Source organism: Bubalus bubalis, chromosome 11, assembly GCF_019923935.1.
Source record: "Bubalus bubalis isolate 160015118507 breed Murrah chromosome 11, NDDB_SH_1, whole genome shotgun sequence".
NCBI lineage: Eukaryota > Metazoa > Chordata > Mammalia > Artiodactyla > Bovidae > Bubalus > Bubalus bubalis.
In genome coordinates this window covers 42,378,640-42,398,530 of record NC_059167.1, presented here as the reverse complement: position 1 = coordinate 42,398,530, position 19,891 = coordinate 42,378,640, and the positions used below count along the sequence as shown (strand labels likewise).

General features: G+C 40.9%; 1 protein-coding gene across 1 annotated transcript in view; it reads right to left on the bottom strand.

The window, feature by feature from the left end:
- The window catches only part of GALK2 (galactokinase 2), a 132,620-nt gene that overhangs the window by 20,081 nt on the left and 92,648 nt on the right, over positions 1-19,891 (bottom strand). Inside the window, exon 8 of the mRNA XM_045162158.1 lies at positions 15,545-15,716. Coding sequence (XP_045018093.1) covers positions 15,545-15,716 — 172 coding nt within the window. The remainder of the gene's footprint in view (positions 1-15,544; positions 15,717-19,891) is intronic.

Genomic DNA, 19,891 nt, shown 5'->3' with positions numbered 1-19,891 from the left:
CAGCAGGTCTCTGTTGTGTAGATACCAGAAAATCCAAGAAAATCTGAAACTCTGTGGACAAAGCTTTCTTCCTTGTCCAGTTAACTTTTAAAATGGATGCTTCATCTCTCTTATAATCCTTGAGGGCAATTATTAAAGGATGAAGGAATTGTTTCTTACTGCATGAATGCTCACTGCTATATGACTACTTCCAACACAAATATTGTTTAAGAATATAATACCAGGTGCCATTTTCCTGAAACATTGCCAGTGTCCTATCCTATCCATGGGAAATCTGAGGCTTCAAAGTAGGATATGTCATGTGAATTCTAAAACAATCACTTTCTCCTCTGTGAATCTTTGGTAATTACTGAATCTGATCCTGAAATCATGGCAGAGATTCTTAGATCTAAATGATCACAACCATATACATTTAAACAGTAATAATTGTACAATAAGTTCACTTGAATAATTTAGTTGCTAGTTCTAAAATTTCCTTTCCCGATGACTTCCCTGCTGAGCCTCCAGCTCACCACACAGGCTCCTGCCTTGGACCCACTGCATCAGCTGTTCTGTTGCCCTGGAACGTTCTTCCCCGATCTTGATATGGCTAGCCCCTCATAGTCATTCAAGTCTCAGATGTCACAGCATCAGGAAGACCTTCCCCCATCTCCAACCCAGAATAATCACACCTACACAAACACACACACACATATTCTTTCCATCCTATTTTTGTCTCCCAAAACTACTTTATTTATTCTCACAAATACTGTCCAATTTTCTTATGCTTATTTGTTCAGTGGCCTGTGCTTATCTCTCAACACTGGAAGTTCAGCTTCAGAAGAGCAAGTTCAGTTCAGTCCAACTCTTTGCGACCCCATGGACTTCAGTACGCCAGGCTTTGCTGTCCATCACCAACTCTTGGAACTTGCTCAAACTCACGTCCATCGAGTCGGTGATGCCATCCAACCATCTTCTCCCCTGTCGTCCCCTTCTCTTCCTGTCTTCAATCTTTCCCAGCATCAGGGTCTTTTCCAATGAATCAGTTCTTCACAACAGGTGACCAAAGTATTGGAACTTCAGCTTCAGCATCAGTCCTTCCAATGAATATTCAGGACTGATTTCTTTTAGGATGGACTAGTTTGATCTCCTTGCTGTCCAAGGGACTCAAGAGTCTTCTCCAAAACCACAGTTCGAAAGCATCAATTCTTCGGCACTCAGCTTTCTTCACAGTCCAACTCTCACATCCATACATGACTACTGGAAAAACCATAGCTTTGACTAGATGGACTTTTGTTGGCAAAGTAATGTCTCTGCTTTTTAATATGCCACCTAGGTTTCTCTTAGCTTTTCTTCCAAGGAGCAAGCGTATTTCTTGCAAGAACCCTATGCTACAAATGACAGGAAAGACATGTGAAATAGAAGCCCCTACTATGAGAGACTTATAACTCAGTTAAATAAGACAGACTATGAGACCACTGGACAATGACCAAGTGCAGCAGATATTCAAGAGCAGGAAATACTAGAGGTGGACCAAGAAGATAGGGTTTGTGGGAAAAAGAGCCATAGTGGGAAATGCCAGAGCCACAGAGCTTCCTTGCTGTGAGGACAGGATGGCCAAAGGCCCAAGCTGGGAACAGGCAGAGTATGTTTATGGGCTGGAGGGGGCAAACTGATCAGACCCCAGGCCAGTTTCTTGAGGAGGCTGTCCTCACACCTGAGGCTTTAACATCCTCTGCTACATATATTACACAAAGGTTGCACACTCACAACCATGGTCAGTAACCAACCACAGTGATGCTTTCTTGACCCACATACTTTTTAAACTGAGAAGTTTTAAGAATCTAGATTTCTGTTTTCCCTTGAAAAAAATGAAAGGCCTGGCAGTGGTGAACCTACCTTCTTGCAAAGCTGTTGGCTGGAGCTGAGGAGCAACCAGCCTGTTTAGGCAGGGCATGCACTGTATTTCCATGTACTTCCCACCATTCCCAATTATCTTATGCCTGGACTGCCTCATTAGTTCACATGTCTGCCTGGTCTCTGTAGGCATCTGTGTGTGGGACTCATTTTCCATAAAACTCTCTATTACAGGAATTCTTGGCCAGAGACAGAAGAGTGGACAAACCAAGTGAGTCATCATGCCATAACAAACCACTGTTACTAATGAAGGTCCCTCCCTTAGGTGCATTGATAGTTCCATATGGAAGAAAGGTCCATCACCTTGTAAATTCTACTCTTTGGTCTTATTTCTGCTCCACAGACATTTGTAAACACAAGACAGCCCTTGAGAGATCTGAAGAAAGCTCTCATATCTTATGTTTTTTACACATGGATAAGGATTCACTTTATGCCAGTTTTATTAATAATACCAAGGGAACAACAGTGAATAACATAAGCTCTTTACTCTCAAAAAGTAATAGTCTTAACAAAAGACAACAGGTGTTGGTGAGGATGTGGAGAAATGAACCCTTGCACACTGTTGGTGGGAATGCAAAATGGTGCAACCTCTATGGAAAACAGCACAGAATCCTCAAAAAATTAAAAATAGGACTATCCTATGATCCAGCAATCTCACTTCTGGGTATATCTCCTAAAGAACTAAAATAAGGATCTCAAAGAATTATTAGCACATCCATGTTCATTGCAGCTCTATTCATAATATCTATGCTGTAGAAGCAAACTAAATGTCCATCAATGGAAGAATGGATTGAAAAATGATGTATACATAATAGAATATTCAGTTCAGTTCAGTCACTCAGTCATGTCCGACTCTTTGCAACCCCATGAACCACAGCACACCAGGCCTCCCTGTCCATCACCAACTGCCAGAGTCTACTTAAACCCATGTCCATTGAGTCGGTGATGCCATCCAGCCATCTCATCCTCTGTCATCCTCTTCTCCCTCTGCCCCCAATCCCTCCCAGCATCAGAGTTTTTTCCAATGAGTCAACTTTTTGCATGAGGTGGCCAAAATATTGGAGTTTCAGCTTTAGCATCAGTCCTTCCAAAGAATACCCAGGACTGATCTCCTTTAGAATGGACTGGTTGGATTTCCTTGCAGTCCAAGGGACTCTTAAGAGTCCTCTCCAACACCACAGCATTCAAAAGCATCAATTCTTCGGTGCTCAGCTTTCTTCACAGTCCAACTGTCACATCCATACATGACCACTGGAAAAACCATAGCCTTGACTAGACAGACATTTGTTGGCAAAGTAATGTCTCTGCTTTTGAATATGCTATCTAGGTCTATTATTCAAGCTTAAATTTGGAAGAAACTCTACAATATGCAACAATATGGATGGACCTCTTAAGGACATTATGCCAAGTGATATAAGCCAGACACAGAAAGACAAGTACCATTTATATGAGTTAGCTAGAATCATCAGATTCATACAATCGAAGGCCAGAATGGTGGTTCCCAGAGACTAGGGGAGGGAAAAGTAGAGAGTTAATCATCAGTAGACAAACAGACAAAACATTTTCAACTAAGTAAAATGAATGAGCTCTAGAGACCTACTGTACAGCATTCACCTCTAGTCAACAATAATGTATAGTACACTTAAAATTTATTAAGAGGATAGATTTCATATGTGTTCCTACTACAATAAAAAAACAAAATAAATGTTTAATTAAAAAAAAAAGAAGTAATAGTCTACTCAGTTCAGTTCAGTCACTCAGTCGTGTCCAACTCTTTGCGACCCCATGAATTGCAGCACGCCAGGCCTCCCTATCCATCACCAACTCCCAGAGTTCACTCAGACTCATGTCCATCGAGTCAGTGATGCCATCCAGCCATCTCATCCTCTGTCATCCCCTTCTCCTCCTGCCCCCAATCCCTCTCAGCATCAGAGTTTTTTCCAATGAGTCAACTCTGCATGAGGTGGCCAAAGTATTGGAGTTTCAGCTTTAGCATCAGTCCTTCCAAAGAACACTCAGGACTCATCTCCTTTAGAATGGACTGGTTGGATCTCCTTGCAGTCCAAGGGACTCTCAAGAGTCTTCTCCAACAACACAGTTCAAAAGCATCAATTCTTCAGCACTCAGCTTTCTTCACAGTCCAACTCTCACATCCATACATGACCACAGGAAAAACCATAGCCTTGACCAGACGGACCTTTATTGGCAAAGTAATGTCTCTGCTTTTGAATATGCTATCTAGGTTGGTCATAACTTTCCCTCCAAGGAGTAAGTGTCTTTTAATTTCATGGCTGCAATCACCATCTGCAGTGATTTTGGAGCCCAAAAAAGTAAAGTCTGACACTGTTTCCACTGTTTCCCCATCTATTTCCCATGAAGTGATGGGACCACATGTCATGATCTTCGTTTTCTGAATGTTGAGCTTTAAGCCAACTTTTTCACTCTCCTCTTTCACTTTCATCAAGAGGCTTTTGAGTTCCTCTTCACTTTCTGCCATAAAGGTGGTATCCTCTGCATATCTGAGGTTATTGACATTTCTCCCGGCAATTTTGATTCCAGCTTGTGCCTCTTCCAGCCCAGCGTATCTCATGATGTACTCTGCATATAAGTTAAATAACCAGGGTGACAATATACAGCCTTGACGTACTCCTTTTCCTATTTGGAACCAGTCTGTTATTCCATGTCCAGTTCTAACTGTTGCTTCCTGACCTGCATATAGGTTTCTCAAGAGGCAGGTCACATGGTCTGGTATTCCCATCTCTTTCAGAATTTTCCACAGTTTATTGTGATCCACACAGTCAAAGGCTTTGGCATAGTCAATAAAGCAGAAATAGATGTTTTTCTGGAACTCTCTTCCTTTTTCCAATAGTCTACTAAAGAGAAACAACAATGAGCAATAACAAGCAACAGATGGAAAGACAGCTCCTCACAGCCAAAGTAGAGGCTCAGAGTCAATAGGGTGTCCCAATCTGGGTTAGCCTGAAAGCAGAGCCTGACACAAAGAGTTGAGTGCAAGTAGCAGAAATCCAGGAAGCAGGAAGACAAAAATAAGGAAAGTGAGACAGGAAAGAAGAAAAGTCAATAAATGTGCTTAATATGTAGGTCACCACAGTGAACAACCACCGCCCAAGTGCTCGGGGGTCTCTCTGAAGAACCATGGAGAACCATGGTTCCAACCATGTTGGAAGGGAACAGGTCCACCTATGAAAGAGAAGGGAAGCCTGGGTCTTTTATCCACAGACAGTGCCATCATTGCCCCTAGAGGGGTTAACTTCTCCCCAGAGATGTGCCTGGGCAGCACAGCAACTTTCAGTGACTCTGGAGAATGCCCCAGGATGGCAAAGAGACATTCGTGCCAGCTACTAGCTTGACAAAGTTACTGGCAATGCTGGAAGCAGGTAGGCTGAGGGATGGGGAATAGTGGTCATGATCTTCAGAGTCTACCAGTACAATGTGAAACCACTCAAGTCTAAAAGAGGAGTTAGGTGTCCAGCAAACCACTTAAAAGGTAGGGTGAAAGGACTGGGAAATTAAGACAGAAGGAACTTTGTGAACAAAAACACGGAGATCAAAAACCATGAGGTGCTCTAAGCAGGGCCAGGCCTGGTTAGTACTTGGATGGGCACAAGGTGCTTTTAAAGAATTCATAGGACTTGATTATGATTGTAGCATAGAAAGAGGATGAAGCCCAGTAGGAACAAGAAATACAGTAAAAGAGAAAATAAAAGCAGTAGGCAGAGGTCTCAGATATGCAGATGACACCATCCTAATGGCAGAAAGCAAAGAGGAACTAAAGAACCTCTTGATGAAGGTGAAGAAGGAAAGTGAAAAAGCTGGCTTAAAATTCAACATTCAAAAAACTAAGATCATGGCTCTGGTCCCATCCCTCATGGCAAATAGATGGGGGGAAAATGGAAACAGTACAGACTTTATTTTCCTGGGCTCTAAAATCACTGTGGATGGAGACTGCAGCCAAGAAATTAAAAGACACTTGCTCTTTGGAAGAAAAGTTATGACAAACCTAGACAGCCCATTAAAAAGCAGAGACATTACTTTGCCAGCAAAAGTTCATATAGTTAAAGCTACGATTTTTCCAGTAGTCATGTACAGATGTAAAGGTTGGACCATAAACAAAGGCTGAGCACTAAAGAATTGATGCTTTAGAGGTGTAGTGTTGGAGAAGACTCTTTAGAGTCCCTTGGACAGCAAAGAGATCAAATCAGTCAATCCTAAAGGAAATCAACCCTGACTATTCACTGGAAGGACTGATGCTGAAGCTGAAGCTCCAATAGTTGGACACCTGATGTGAAGAGCCAACTCATTGGAAGAGACCCTGATGCTGGGAAGGACTGAAGGCAGGAGGAGAAGCGGGTGACAGAGGATGAGATGGTTGGGTGGTATCACTGACTCAATGGACATGAGGTTGAGCAAACTCAAAGAGATGGTGAAGGACAAGGAAGCCTTGGTGTGCTGCAGTCCTTGGGGTCACAGTGAGTAAGACATGACTTAACGACTGAACAACAAGGCAGAGGTCAGATTATAAGGGCTTTATATGTTATGCTAAGTAAGGTTTTACATTGTATCCTGTACATAAGTGGTTCTTGGCCTTTCTAGGGTTATAGAGCCTTTTGAGAATAGAATAAAAGCTATGAACCTTCTCTCCCCCATCTGAGTGCATAAATATATGAAATTCTACACACAGTTCAACATACAGTTTCCTTGGATTCAAGTTAAGAATTCAAGCTGGAAACAAGAAAAGATTACTGGTCTTTAGCAATTATATAGTCAGGATTATTGTTTCTGAACAATAGAAACCTATATGAACTAACTTAATTGAAAGGAATTAATTTTAAAGGTATTAGAGAACTCACAAAATTTATTAGGATTACATATTCCTAATCTCTATTAGAATTTGAGAATCCAGGTGGGAATAAGCCACGTGCCAAGTGAAATAGACAGTGAGGACCATTGCTGAGGTCTCCTCCACAAGTCTGGATATGACATTAGATTCTAGATACTTTGTCAATGGACCTTTGCCTAACAGACTGAAAGCCCAAAACATAAGCATGTGCCAGGACACAGGAGGAACCAAGGACCTTTGCTCACACTCAGGTGACAAGACAAAAGGAAAATCTGACCCCTCAACTTTTACCATAGGAGGCAAACCTTCCTTCCTTCTCCAGCATGCATGTAACAGATTTCCCCAGGAAAAGGCCTGGATGCCAGGTAGTTAAGCTAGTGTCTGCCCCAGCAGCAGTGAAATACCACAGCTCTGTTAGCATTTAAATCTTTTCTCCAGACCACCCACCCAGTTCCCTCACATGACTGGATTTCAAGTCTCCCTCACTGATAATTTCTCTGAATACACATTAGTCCGTGTATGCCCTTCTTCAGAGAAGGCGATGGCACCCCACTCCAGTACTCTTGCCTGGAAAATCCCATGGATGGAGGAGTCTGGTAGGCTGCAGTCCATGGGGTCGCTGAGTTGGACACGACTGAGTGACTTCACTTTCACTTTTCACTTTCATGCATTGGAGAAGGAAATGGCAACCCACTCCAGTGTTCTTGCCTGGAGAATCCCAGGGATGGGGGAGCCTGGTGGCTGCCATCTATGGGGTCACACAGAGTCGGACACGACTGAAGTGACTTAGCAGCATGCCCTTCTTAAGAGTGGTCTCCCCACATCAGTCTGAGGAATGCAAAGTAGAGCTGGACAGTCATCTCCTTCATTCTCAACACAGTGAGTTTCTTCACATAAGCCTTGTAATACCAAACTGCAAAAAGATTGTGTGGTGATGGAAGAACACAGAGCACTGGTCTTCAAACTAAAAGTGATAAATATTTTGGGAATCAGATTTAACTTGGATAAAAACTTCATCTTGGGATAATTAATCAAAACAAAATAAATAAATAGGCTCGTCAGAGAGAACTGGAAACCTTATCATGTAAGTGTATAATTAATCTTTTTGAGGCTCCCATACCCCAAAATGCTTTCCCACTCTTTGAAGGGGGGCGCTAAAAGCAGTTGTGGTTTTAGCTGTCTTTGCACAATCATGGAGCTGCACGCTACTAGCCAATTTCTCTCCAAACACATAGCTCCACTGGGCTAAACTAAGAGCTGGTTTCCAAGAACAGCCATGCAGAGGTGGATGGGGGAATCCACTTCAGAATACACTGCAGAGTGCCTGTTTTCCATGCAGCACAGTTATAACAAGTCCCTGCTCGGAGGCATAGAATCTTTGGAGCATTTAAGCAGTAGAATGGAAAAACACTATACAGTCCTCATTGAAGCTGGACCGCAGTTTCAAATTTATTTCCCCAGTAATAATATTTTTCATAAATGTGAAGTTTCTGAAATGGTCAAACCCACAAAAAATAAACAGCTGTTTTCAGCCACATTAATATCCCATTCCCATGCTGCAAAGATTAAACTAAGTTAGCATTTTACATTTAAGAGGAAAAAAAGGCTTTAACTACCTGCTTTTAAAAGCAAAACCACTGATGAAATATATATATATATATATATATATATATATATATATATATATATATATGCGTTTTCAACACAAACCACATTAATCCATGGAAAACTACATTCCAAGAGGCACTTGTGAATGTTTTCAAATCCACAGCATAATGCCATCTTGTCTGTAGAGAATAACAGCACCTCCACATATCTATAGCTTCCCTCTCTCAGATTTTCAGGAGCAGAAGAGCCAGCACTGTTTTATAATACATTCCACTCCTCCGATCCTGAAACCTTTGCTTCACTCTGCTGCAGGCACTGTCACCTGCATTCTGCTTTCTGGCAATATAGTAAGCTCCTGTTAACTCCAGCGCCATTCAAATGACAAGACAGAGTCCACTGCTCCCTTCCTTCTCGTTCTATACTTCCCTACTTTGGATTCTTATCCCAGGTCTGAACAACTGCTCTACCTTCTAACTGGTCTCCCTCTTATTGCCTATTAACCTGTATTGTTGTTGCTGTTGTTCAGTCAACGAGTCCTCTCTGACTCTTCTGCAATTCCATGGGCTGTATCCCACCAGAATCCTCTGTCCATGTGATTTCCCAGGCAAGGATACTGGAGTGGGTTGCCATTTTCTTCTCTAGGGGATCTTACTGACCCAAGAATCAAACTTCAGTCTCCTGCATTGGCAGAAGGATTCCTTACCCATGAACCACCGGGGAAGCCCATCAACCTGTATACAGCTACCATAATAAACTTCCCCAATTACCATTTTGATTACAGTGTTCCCCAATATTTCACTGTATCAAATGCTGCATTATTGTTCCATGGTCCAATAAATGAGGGCACACACAGTCCAATCCAGTGGGACGCAATGGGTCTACTGAATGTTCATGTCCCTTTCCAACCTCTTACGGTGTGTCAGTACCATGCCTTGCTTGCGATACCACACTCCATCACTGCCTGTCCAAGAGTGGAGGCCCATGTCAGTATGCTACCCAGACTAGTTTTGTAATCCCCAGATCTCAAGGCCCCTCTTCCATGAAGCTGTCCCCCAACATTCCAGACACTGAATACCATGTATTCCCTTCTAATTACAATGATCACACACTACTTTAGAAGGGCAGAGATTGTGCCATCTTTATCTTTGTAGCTCAGCCTAACACCCTGTCTTGAATAGAGCAGATTCTCAATAAATATCAGCTCCCATCCCAGCAGCAGATGAATAAGCTGGAACTGCTGGCTGGATGAGCTGCATTTTTGTTTGCCTCTCTTTCTTGAGGAAATTAGCTTCCCATTAACTTCCCAGAACTACCCTAACACTTTGTTTTTAGAAAACATTAAAGGAGCAATCTCAAGTCAGTTGAAAAGAACTCAGGGAGTTGAGCAGGAATCTTGGTCAGAGCTGAATGAAGGACTATGGGAAACAATGGTCACACTTGCCTAGAGCTGGCCAGTGCTGGTATTTTAACCTAAAAGGGAATGAGTTCTTCTTGTCTTTGCTTTCTCCCATGAACTGAATTAAAGAGAGAACAAAAATGTAAGAGACAAAGATAAAGGAGAGGCAGAGGAGAAATCAGTAGTTATCTGAGAATAAGTAGTATATTTCCATCAGAACACCTTAATCATTATTTTATTGTTTTCTTCCCACAAAATGATAAATAAATGAGGGCAAAAACTATTCTGGCCTTACAGATTGCTAATGCATCTGTTGCTAACCAAAATAACCTCAAACTTAAAAGCATCTAGCACAATGCTTGAATAGTTGCTCTCAACTGAGTACCAGTTGAATAAAAGAATAAAAATTTGCTTCTGTTCTCTTACATTACTCACTTATTTGCCAGTATGATCAAAAGTAGTAGTTTACCAAAATGCAACAACAGTTTGAGCAAGTGAGAAGCTATGTTATGTGCCACACAAAAAATCTAATCCCAGCTAGATTATACAGGATGTTGCCCAGAGTTTGCTTCTGAACAGTGTGCTCTGAAGCAGACCAAGAAGGTGACCTGGGCAGTGGATGAGGGGCAAACTCGCAGTGGGGAGCTTGTCCTAATAGCCTCGTAGTGAGTACTGAAGACAATATGCCTACACTGCACCCAGACTTTCCAAAGGGTAGAATTAGGGAAGGTAAAATGTTTCAATTTCATAAACATCTAATGAGATGCCCCTATTCTCAAGGTGTTTGCAGTATAATTGGTGATAGACTGAAAAGAGGGAGCGTCCCCAATGGCTCAGTGGGTGAAAAATCCACCTGCAATGCAGGAGACTTGGGTTTGATCCTGGGTCAGGAAGGATCCCCTGGAGTAGGAAATGGCAACCCATTCCAGTATTTTTGTCTGAAAAATCCCATGGACAGAGGAGCCCAGTGGGCTACAGTCCAAAGGGTCGCAAAGAGTCAGACATGACTGAGCATGAGCATCCTGAAAAGATGAATAAGGATGCTATTTCACAGAAGCCCATGATTGCAAATGTGTTTGTGCAGCCCCCCGGGAACCAGGGTGGGAAGTGAATGCTCACAGGCATGAGTGAGTTTGTGGTTTCTCTGTTTTTGTGTATGTGCTCCTCCATAAACAAGCCGTGTGTATACGTCAGGCTTTCCCCCTTTATTAGATTCATTTTACCTTTATTTTTGTCCATATGACTCTTTCCTTTTTGATCTTCATCTGTCCCCCTTACCCCTATAAGTCTAAATGACAGAAATGAAGCACATATCTTGTTATTTCTTGTCTTAATTGACTAGAATTGTATATCTGTTGTTCTTGGAACATTTCATAGTTTCCCAGTAAAAGACTAAACATACTTCTTTCCTATGGAAGTAGTCTCTGGTCTTTTTAATGTTGCACCAGTGGTCCTTGACAAAAGAAAGGCTTTGTAACATTAAAGTCTAATGGACTGAGGGATGTTCATTCTTGTGGTCTCTTCCACCCCATTGCCTCCTAAAGACAATACAAGGAATCATCTTCCTCAAACTTAAAAAAAAGAAAAACCACACACAGTCTCTACCCTTAACATAGAGCGGTGCCCTGTCATGTTTTCATCTGGAATTTACAGCATGAGTGACGATCAATTGATATTTATGTGTTTAAAACTTTGAATGTCTAATTTTTCCAAAGAGAACGTACAGAAGGCCAACAGGCACATGAAAACATGCTCAACATCACTAACCCTCAGAGAAAGGCAAATCAAGACCACAATGAGATATCACCTCACAACTGTCAGAATGGTTATAAAAAGAACACAAAGAACAAATGGTAGTGAGACTGTAAATTGGTGTAGCCACTGTAGAAAACAGTATGGAGACACCTCAGAAAACGTGAAAATGGAACTACCATATGATCCAGCGATTTCACATCTGGGTAAATATCCAAAAAAAACAAAAAGTTCAAAAAGACACATACACCCCAATACTCATAGCAGCACTACTTCAGAGAGATACATGCATACCAATATTCATAGCAGTATTATTTTTAAGTGTCAAAATATGGAAGTAACCCAAGTGTCCATCAACATATAAATGAATAAAGAAGATATAATATATATACAAACATATATGATACATATATATGATATATACAGCAACACAGATGGACTTAAAAGAGAAAGACAAATGCTGTATGATATCATTTATATGTAGAATCTAAAAAAATACAAATTGTGGATTTAACAAAAAAAGAAGCAGACTCACAGATACAGAGAACAAACGAACATTTACCAGGAGGGAGCAGGAGGGGCAACAGAGGGGTAGCGGAGTGAGAGGTACAAACTATTAGGTATAAAACAAGCTATTAAGGATATACTGTAAAACACAAGGAATATAGCAGATATTTTATAACAACTATAAATGGAGTATAACCTTTAAAAATTGTGAATTACTATATCACACACCTGTAACATAGTATTTTACAGCAGCCACACTTCAATTTTAAAAACTGTGAATGTCTATACAGATACAATGAATAATAATTTTTGTTGTCATTACTATTGATATTTGGCAGTAATCTGCAAAAATGATTAGGTACATGCATAGTAATTTACCTCTGCTGACTCACATGTAACAAATTGGGAACAAACATATGTAAGTAGGAAGAGGTACACAGTTTCTACTTAAGAAGTTTTTGCTAGGAAACTTTCTTCCCCCTGAAGCTAGGTACTTTGAAAATAATAAAGGCATAGGAAGTGAACCTATTAATATCAAACAGTGAAGAGGTTTTCCTGGACCATGCCCTAAGATTCTAGAATGATAGTTTCCTGACAAGAGATTGAATGCCACAAGATGGGGAAAAAATGATAAGCCATGAGGACTAAGAAGGCTTTCACCAGACAAATTGCAGATAAAATGCCAGTGTGAGAGAAATGTGCATCTTAAAAAGATGTCATAGTATGTCTAATCCTCAAGGGAAGATAATTTGGAATCTGGTCAAAACAATATTCATCATCCCAATTGTCTGAAAGGGAATGTCAGCTTCATAGTTTAGATGAGAAAATAAGCTGGTTTCATTGGTATCAGCAAGATTTAAATGGGCTGAGACTCCCAGCTACACAGCACAGGTCAGTGTGGTTTTCATTAGTTAGAGCTGTTTCCAAATGTTCCAGTTTTCCTTGTACACGTTGAGACAGACTGCACTTGCCACCCACTCTGAAATTCATCACATCCATTTGACCTGCTTGAGCCAATGAAAGAGAATAAGAGGCAGCTGTTAAAAGTCAGTGAGCGATCAGCCACAGTCCCTTCCTCAGACCACAGTGATTATGGGCAAACATGTTGAGATGGAGCCCCTGCTGAGCCCAGGTCCCTGATTGTCTCAGATGAACAGACCATGTGCTGACTTGTGATCAAAAGGCAGAGTGGAAATGAACTTTTGTTGGGTCAAGCCCCTGAGATGTCAGAACTGGTTGTTACTGAAGAAAAATCACCTTGAACACAGCAATACAGGAGAATAAACACTTTGACCAAAATAACCAGAATTAACTATAAGAAAAGCAACTTTGTATATAAGGAAAATATTTAATTATATGGAAACCTAAAAATATGAAAATGAAAGTAAAGGTAGCAACAAAAGGAAGGAACATAGAAATGTCAAGATTGGCCTCTTAGGTAGACAAGGATTATAGAAGGTGGTTTCCTAACGCAAACCGGCAGAGAAGCACCAGGGGATATAATGAGAGGTCAGCCGTCCTCATATCTACAGAAGCCTCATTCTACTCAAAGCAGAGCATCTAATAAATTCACAACTGATCCTTTAACAATTTCATCTTGGCTATTGTAAACAGTGCTGCGATGAACATTGGGGAGCATGTATCCTTTTGGATGATGTTTTTCTCCAGATATATGCCCAGGAGTGGGATTACAGGGTCATATGGTAGCTCAGTTTTTAGTTTTTTATGTTCTCCATAGTGGTTGTACCAATTTACATTCCCACCAACAGTGTAGGAAGGTTCCCTTATCTCCACATTCTCTCCAGCATTTGTTGTTTGTGGATTTTTTTTTTTTTATGATAGCCATTCTGACTGGTGTGAGGTGATACCTCATTGTAGTTTTGATGTGCATTTCTCTAATAATTAGCAATGTTGAATATTTTTTTCAGGTGCTTATTAGCCATCTGTATGTCTTTGGAGAAATGTCTATTCAGGTCTTCTGCCCATTTTTTGAGTGGGTTGTTTGTTTTGATGCTGTTAAACATCATGTGCTATTTGTAAATTTTGGAGACTAATCCCTTATTGGTCACATCATTTCAGATATTTTCTCCCAATCTATGGGTTGTGTTTTTGTTTTGTTTATTGTTCCTTTGTGGTGCATTAGCTTTTGAGTTTAAGTAGGTCCCATTTATTTATTTTTGTTTTTATTTCCATTATTCTGGAAGATGGATCAAAAAAGATATTTTCAATATAGCCAAGACATGGAAGCAACTTAAAAGTCCATCGACAGAGGAATGGAAAAACACAATTCCATTGTATAATGGATATATACAATGGAATATTGTGCTCAGTCACACTGACTCTTTGTGATCTCATGGACTGTAGCTTGCCAGGATCCTCTGTCCATGAAATTCTCCAGACAAGAATACTGGAATGGGGTGCCATTTCCTTCTCCTGGGGATCTTCCTGACCCACAGTGGAGTATTACTCGGTCATTTAAAAAGAATGAAATTATGCCATTTGCAGCAACATGGATGGACGTAGAGAGTGTCATACTGAGTGAAGTAAGTCAGAAAAGGAGAAATATCATATGACATCCCTTATATGTGGAATCTAAAAAGAAATGATACTAATGAACTTACTTACAAAACAGAAACAGACTCACAGACTTAGAGAACAAGCTTATGGTTGCTGGGGGAAGGACGGAGAGAAGGGATAGTTAGGGAGTTTGGGATAGATATGTACACACTGCTTTATTTTAAATGGGCAACCAACAAGGACCTACTGTACAGCATAGGAAACTGTTCAGTGTTATGTGGCAGCCTGAATGGGATTGGGTTTTACTTGGGCTGGGGCAGGGATTGGATTTTGAGGGGAGGATGGATACATGTACGTGTATGGCTGAGTCCCTGCACTGTTCACCTGACACTATCACAACATTGTTACTCTGCTATAGCCCGATTCAAAATGAGACAATTTTAAAAATAAATCATTTCATGTCTCAGAAAGTAGAGATACATCCATGAAAAATTCAAGTGAAGGGAATACTGTGTAATAACAAGTCATGTATCTCTTAGACTTAAGAAAAAAACGAATATATTTGTATAGTCACTGTCCTTTTCCTTTCTTTTTCTTCCCTTCCCTTGAGGCAGCCATGAATGGTAGGACCAGCACGGCCAGAGTCAAAGAGGCAGTTGGGGCTGACAAGGTGGCCAGGAACTACAGGGTCTGGGCCAAGGAAGCTGGTAGAGACCTGAGTAACCCTGGGGGAAAAGTCATGCCAAGGCCAAAAAGACAACTGGGATGAACAAGTTGACTGGTAAGGTCAGGAGGCCAGGTACATACAGGGGAAATAAGCATATTAAGAATGATGGTAGCATATTTTTTTATGCTGCAAAGATCTATGCAAGGGCACCAAGCGCCACGACCACTCGCATACACTGTCCCTCAGCTGCTGGTTCACTCTGTGGCATGGAACAGCACCTCCAGGTCCCACTGGCTCCTCCTTCAACTTCTACTCTTGGACTAGGCATTGGACTAGGTACATGTTTGGCTTCCACCAGTATCATCAGAACTAGAGGCCTGGAGGTAGTGAGTCTGACCCTGATTCCAGCTCTTCTTCCTGAGCTCAAGCTTGCCCTCGCTCTTCCCTACATCCATTGTCACTTCCTGCCTGTCTTTCCTACTGACTTCAGGCTTCAGCACCAGATGCGAACACTGTTTAAACAGCTTACAAGTTGCATGTTGTCAAATTCCTATAACAAATTTCTTTCTCTGACAGAACCCTGACTGACAGCCTCATGTCACATAACAGTTAAGACCGTAGAGGGAGGCCACTGGACTCAGAGTGTGTGGGTTTGAATCCGAACTCTGTTACTTTGAGCTGCATGATCTTAGGCAAGTTACTTAATTATTCTGTCTTGTTTAACTTCTCTGTAAAGTAGCAAAATACTGGAATTTAACTTATGGGATGTTCCTAGCATCAAAACCATCTAAAGCCAGTCTTTATTCTTTATGTTCCTCTAAATTAAATCTATATGCTTGCATGCTAAGTCACTTAGGTCATGTGCAACTCTTTGTGACCCTATAGCCTGTAGTCTGCAGCCTGCCAGGCCCCTCTGTCCATGGGATTCTCCAGGCAAGAACAATGGAGTGGGTTGCCATTTCCTTCTCCTGCGGGATCTTCCCAACCGAGGGATCGAACCTGGGTCTCCTGCATTGCAGGTGGATTCTTTACCATCTGTATCACCAGGGAAGCCCTAAATCTAAATAACTTGTGCTATATTTCACTTACAGAAAAGTCCATGTGTGAATTAAGAGATGACTGTCAAAAGCACTGGGATGCAAGATAGACTGTTGTGTTGGGTGGAAAATCTTAGTAACATTCTTTGTTTACAGAATGAAAAAGGAATATTCATCAGTATTAACAGTTATGTCACTGAACACAAACCTAATTAACACTGTAATGGCCAAACTCATTTGCTTTTCTCTTTTAAACAAATTTCAAACAAACAAAAACAATACCTACCAAAAAATTCTTTATTCCCTCAGAGCTATCTGACTTTGGGAGTTTGACTATCATACTTCAACATTGTGAACAGATGAGGGGAGTTTGAGAGAGTGAGGAGAAGGAGGTGGGAGTGCATCAGTATTTAAATGTGTGTCCAAATGCGTTTAAGGGCTTCCCTGGTGGCTGAGGCAGTAAAGAATCCACCTGCAAAGCAGGAGACCCGGGTTCGATCCCTGGGTGAGGAAGATCCCCTGGAGAAGGAAATAGCAACCCACTTGACTATTCCTGCCTCGAGAATCCCATGGACAGAGGAGCCTGGCAGGCTACAGCCCATGTATGGGGTTGCAAAGAGTCAGACACGGCTGAGCGACTAACACTTTCATTTTCCGAGTGTGTTTATGGCACAGTTTACAACCTTGAAAAGAACTATTTCATGTAGGTACTCTGAACATGAAGAACATATTAACAAACACGCACAGCAAATGTTTTGAAAGTACTCAGAATAGTGCTTGTCACATAACTAAGTGTTCACTGTTAGTTGTTATGAATAATATTAATGCACATGAACAGATTTTCTTAAAGGCTCAAAATAACCACTCTCTAGCTAGACCTTGAGTACATTTTCTAATTGGCCTCCTACCCATTACCTCTCCATATGAACAGAATAAAATTAGTTTAACACATTTATTCATTTATCAAGAATTTACTAGGTACCACAGGAATTCCAGCACAAGCTGGAATCAAGATTGCTGGGAGAAATATCAATAACTTCAGATATGCAGACTTATGGTAGAAAGCGAAGAAGAACTAAAGAGACTCTTGATGAAAGTGAAAGAGGAGAGTGAAAAAGTTGGTTTAAAACTCAACATTCAGATCATGGCATCTGGTCCCATCACTTCATGCAAATAGATGGGGAAACAATGGAAACAGTGACAGACTTTATTTGGAGGTGGGGGGGTGCCTCCAAAATCATTGCAGATGGTGATTGCAGCCATGAAATTAAAAGATGCTTGCTCCTTAGAAGAAAAGTTATGACCAACCTAGACAGCATATGAAAAGCAGAAACATTACTTTGCCAACAAAGGTCCATCTAGTCAAAGCTATGGTTTTTCCAGTAGTTATGTATGGATGTGAGAGTTGGACTATAAAGAAAGCTGAGCGCTGAAGAATTGATGCTTTTGAACTGTCGTGTTGGAGAAGATTCTTGAGAGTCCCTTGGACAGCAAGGAGATCCAATCAGTCCATTCTAAAGGAAATTAGTCCTGAATATTCATTGAAAGAACTGATGGTGAAGCTGAAACTCCAATATTTTGGCCACTTAATGTGAAGAACTGATTCATTTGAAAAGCCCCTGATGCTGGGAAAGATTGAAGCCAGGAGGAGAAAGGGATGACAGAGGACGAGATGGTTGGATGGCATCACCGACTCAATGGACATGAGTTTGAGTAAACTCCAAGAATTGGTAATGGACAGGGAAGCCTGGCATGCTGCAGTCCATGGGGTCACAGAGTCAGACACGACTGAGCGACTGAACTGAACTGAACAGGAATATAGAAATGCACAAAACAAGGACCTTTTCTCAAGGATACAAATGCTATGAAAGAATGGTGCCTCATAACTCACATTTAGCTGCTATGACTATTTTAGGATTTATTTCTGGGGAATGCCATCATGGTAACTATTGTATATGAATTTCCTGTGAGACTAGAAGAGCAGTTTCCAGCTTGTCCTCACAGCCACAGGTCACCAGAGTCCATGGGGCTGCTGTTATCAGAAGAGATTCCCCCCTCTTCCTCCTTTCCTAAAACATGCACAATATTCCTGAAGCTGAAAGCTTAATATACAAGGATGACCTTCCTAGAGAGATGAAAATGTTCTGTTAGAAAGAGGATCAGAGTGTTTGAGAGAAGAGAAGGTTTAGTCTTACTGGTCTAACTCTCTCCCACATCTTCTACTCCTGGGCCTGCCCAAATCACATTAACTCAAGAAACGTGGGGAACTCAACGGTCTGAAGGTACATAGTACGAAGAGGCGGTCAAGCTCATAGGTTCATAAGTTCTGGGCCTACTTCAGTCCAAGATGACTGTAAGTCATCAAGTATGTAAGACTACTGCAGGGGTCAACTTCTCAAAATGTACCAGCAGAATCTGTTTCATTTCAGCTCTTTTAAAACTCTCACACAAGTGAATGAAAATTCCAGAATTCCCTGATTTTAGTGGCTCCAGGATGGCCTCAGGTGCCAAAAACAAGGTCCCCATTATTATTAGCCTTGTAGGATAAGAGTGATTCTGAGCCCTGACCTATCCCTCAGTGACTAGACTCTGACCGGTACACAGCACACATCACTGTCGCGTATGTGATTCCTACACACTGGCACTGAGCTGTCCCTACAGAAGTTGAGAGTTTTGAGATGCAAAAGCTTTAAAATCATACTTAATAGATTATGTCTGCACTGCATTGTCAGTTCCCTAAGTATCTGAAGAGGCAAGGTGAATCGATGGATAGGGGTATATGATGCACACATGAGAAAGAGGAAGAGGAAAACCGAGGAAGGAAACATCAACCCAACTGATCTGGGTTAACAGTTCAGCCCATTTCTTCCTAAAAATTGAAGAAGCTTTACTCCTAGCATGATCCTGCCCTCTGTGGCCAGACAGCTAGAAGTCAACAGGAGCTGAGAAGCAAACCAGAGGGACTAGGAAGAGAGGAAAGGAAAAAGGGAAAGCAAATTTTCTCCACACCTGTATTCCAGAACAACTAAAGCATATTTTTTGTGCATAACAAAAAATAGTTACTTGATTTATTCTTTTATATTGTTTCAGAGGGATCTATTATCTTATTAAAATTAAAACAAAAGACAAAAGTAAAGGACTCATTTTTATTTGGCCTTATTAGAAGTTCATCATACAAATTTTAAAGATTTCTGCTCAACCAACATCTGTAAATTCTAGAAAGACCCTTTGGAGTTTCTTCTAGGCTCTTTATAAAAAATTTTTTCTTCAAAATTCTTATAAGAACAATTTAATGTGTTAAAATCATAGAATGTAGTACCTGATATCCTATGAGCTATTTTTAAATCGATTTCCTTTATATTGAGAACACAATTGGAAACTGAAATTACTGACTCCTTAAATTTATATTGTGAAGTACCTTTATATTTCTCCATTAGATTAAAAACTACTCTTCTTTGATGTAGATAAGATAATCCATGAGGACTACCTTTTTATCAAACAAGAAAATTCCATAGCACTTCTCATGGCTTTTCTGTAACACAAAAGCTCATGCACCAAGTTTCTGACCAAGTTGAGTTTGCTTCTTAAATTAAGCAAGCTACTGGATGCCACATGGCTTTACATTTTCTAAGGCAAGAGCACCAGAATGG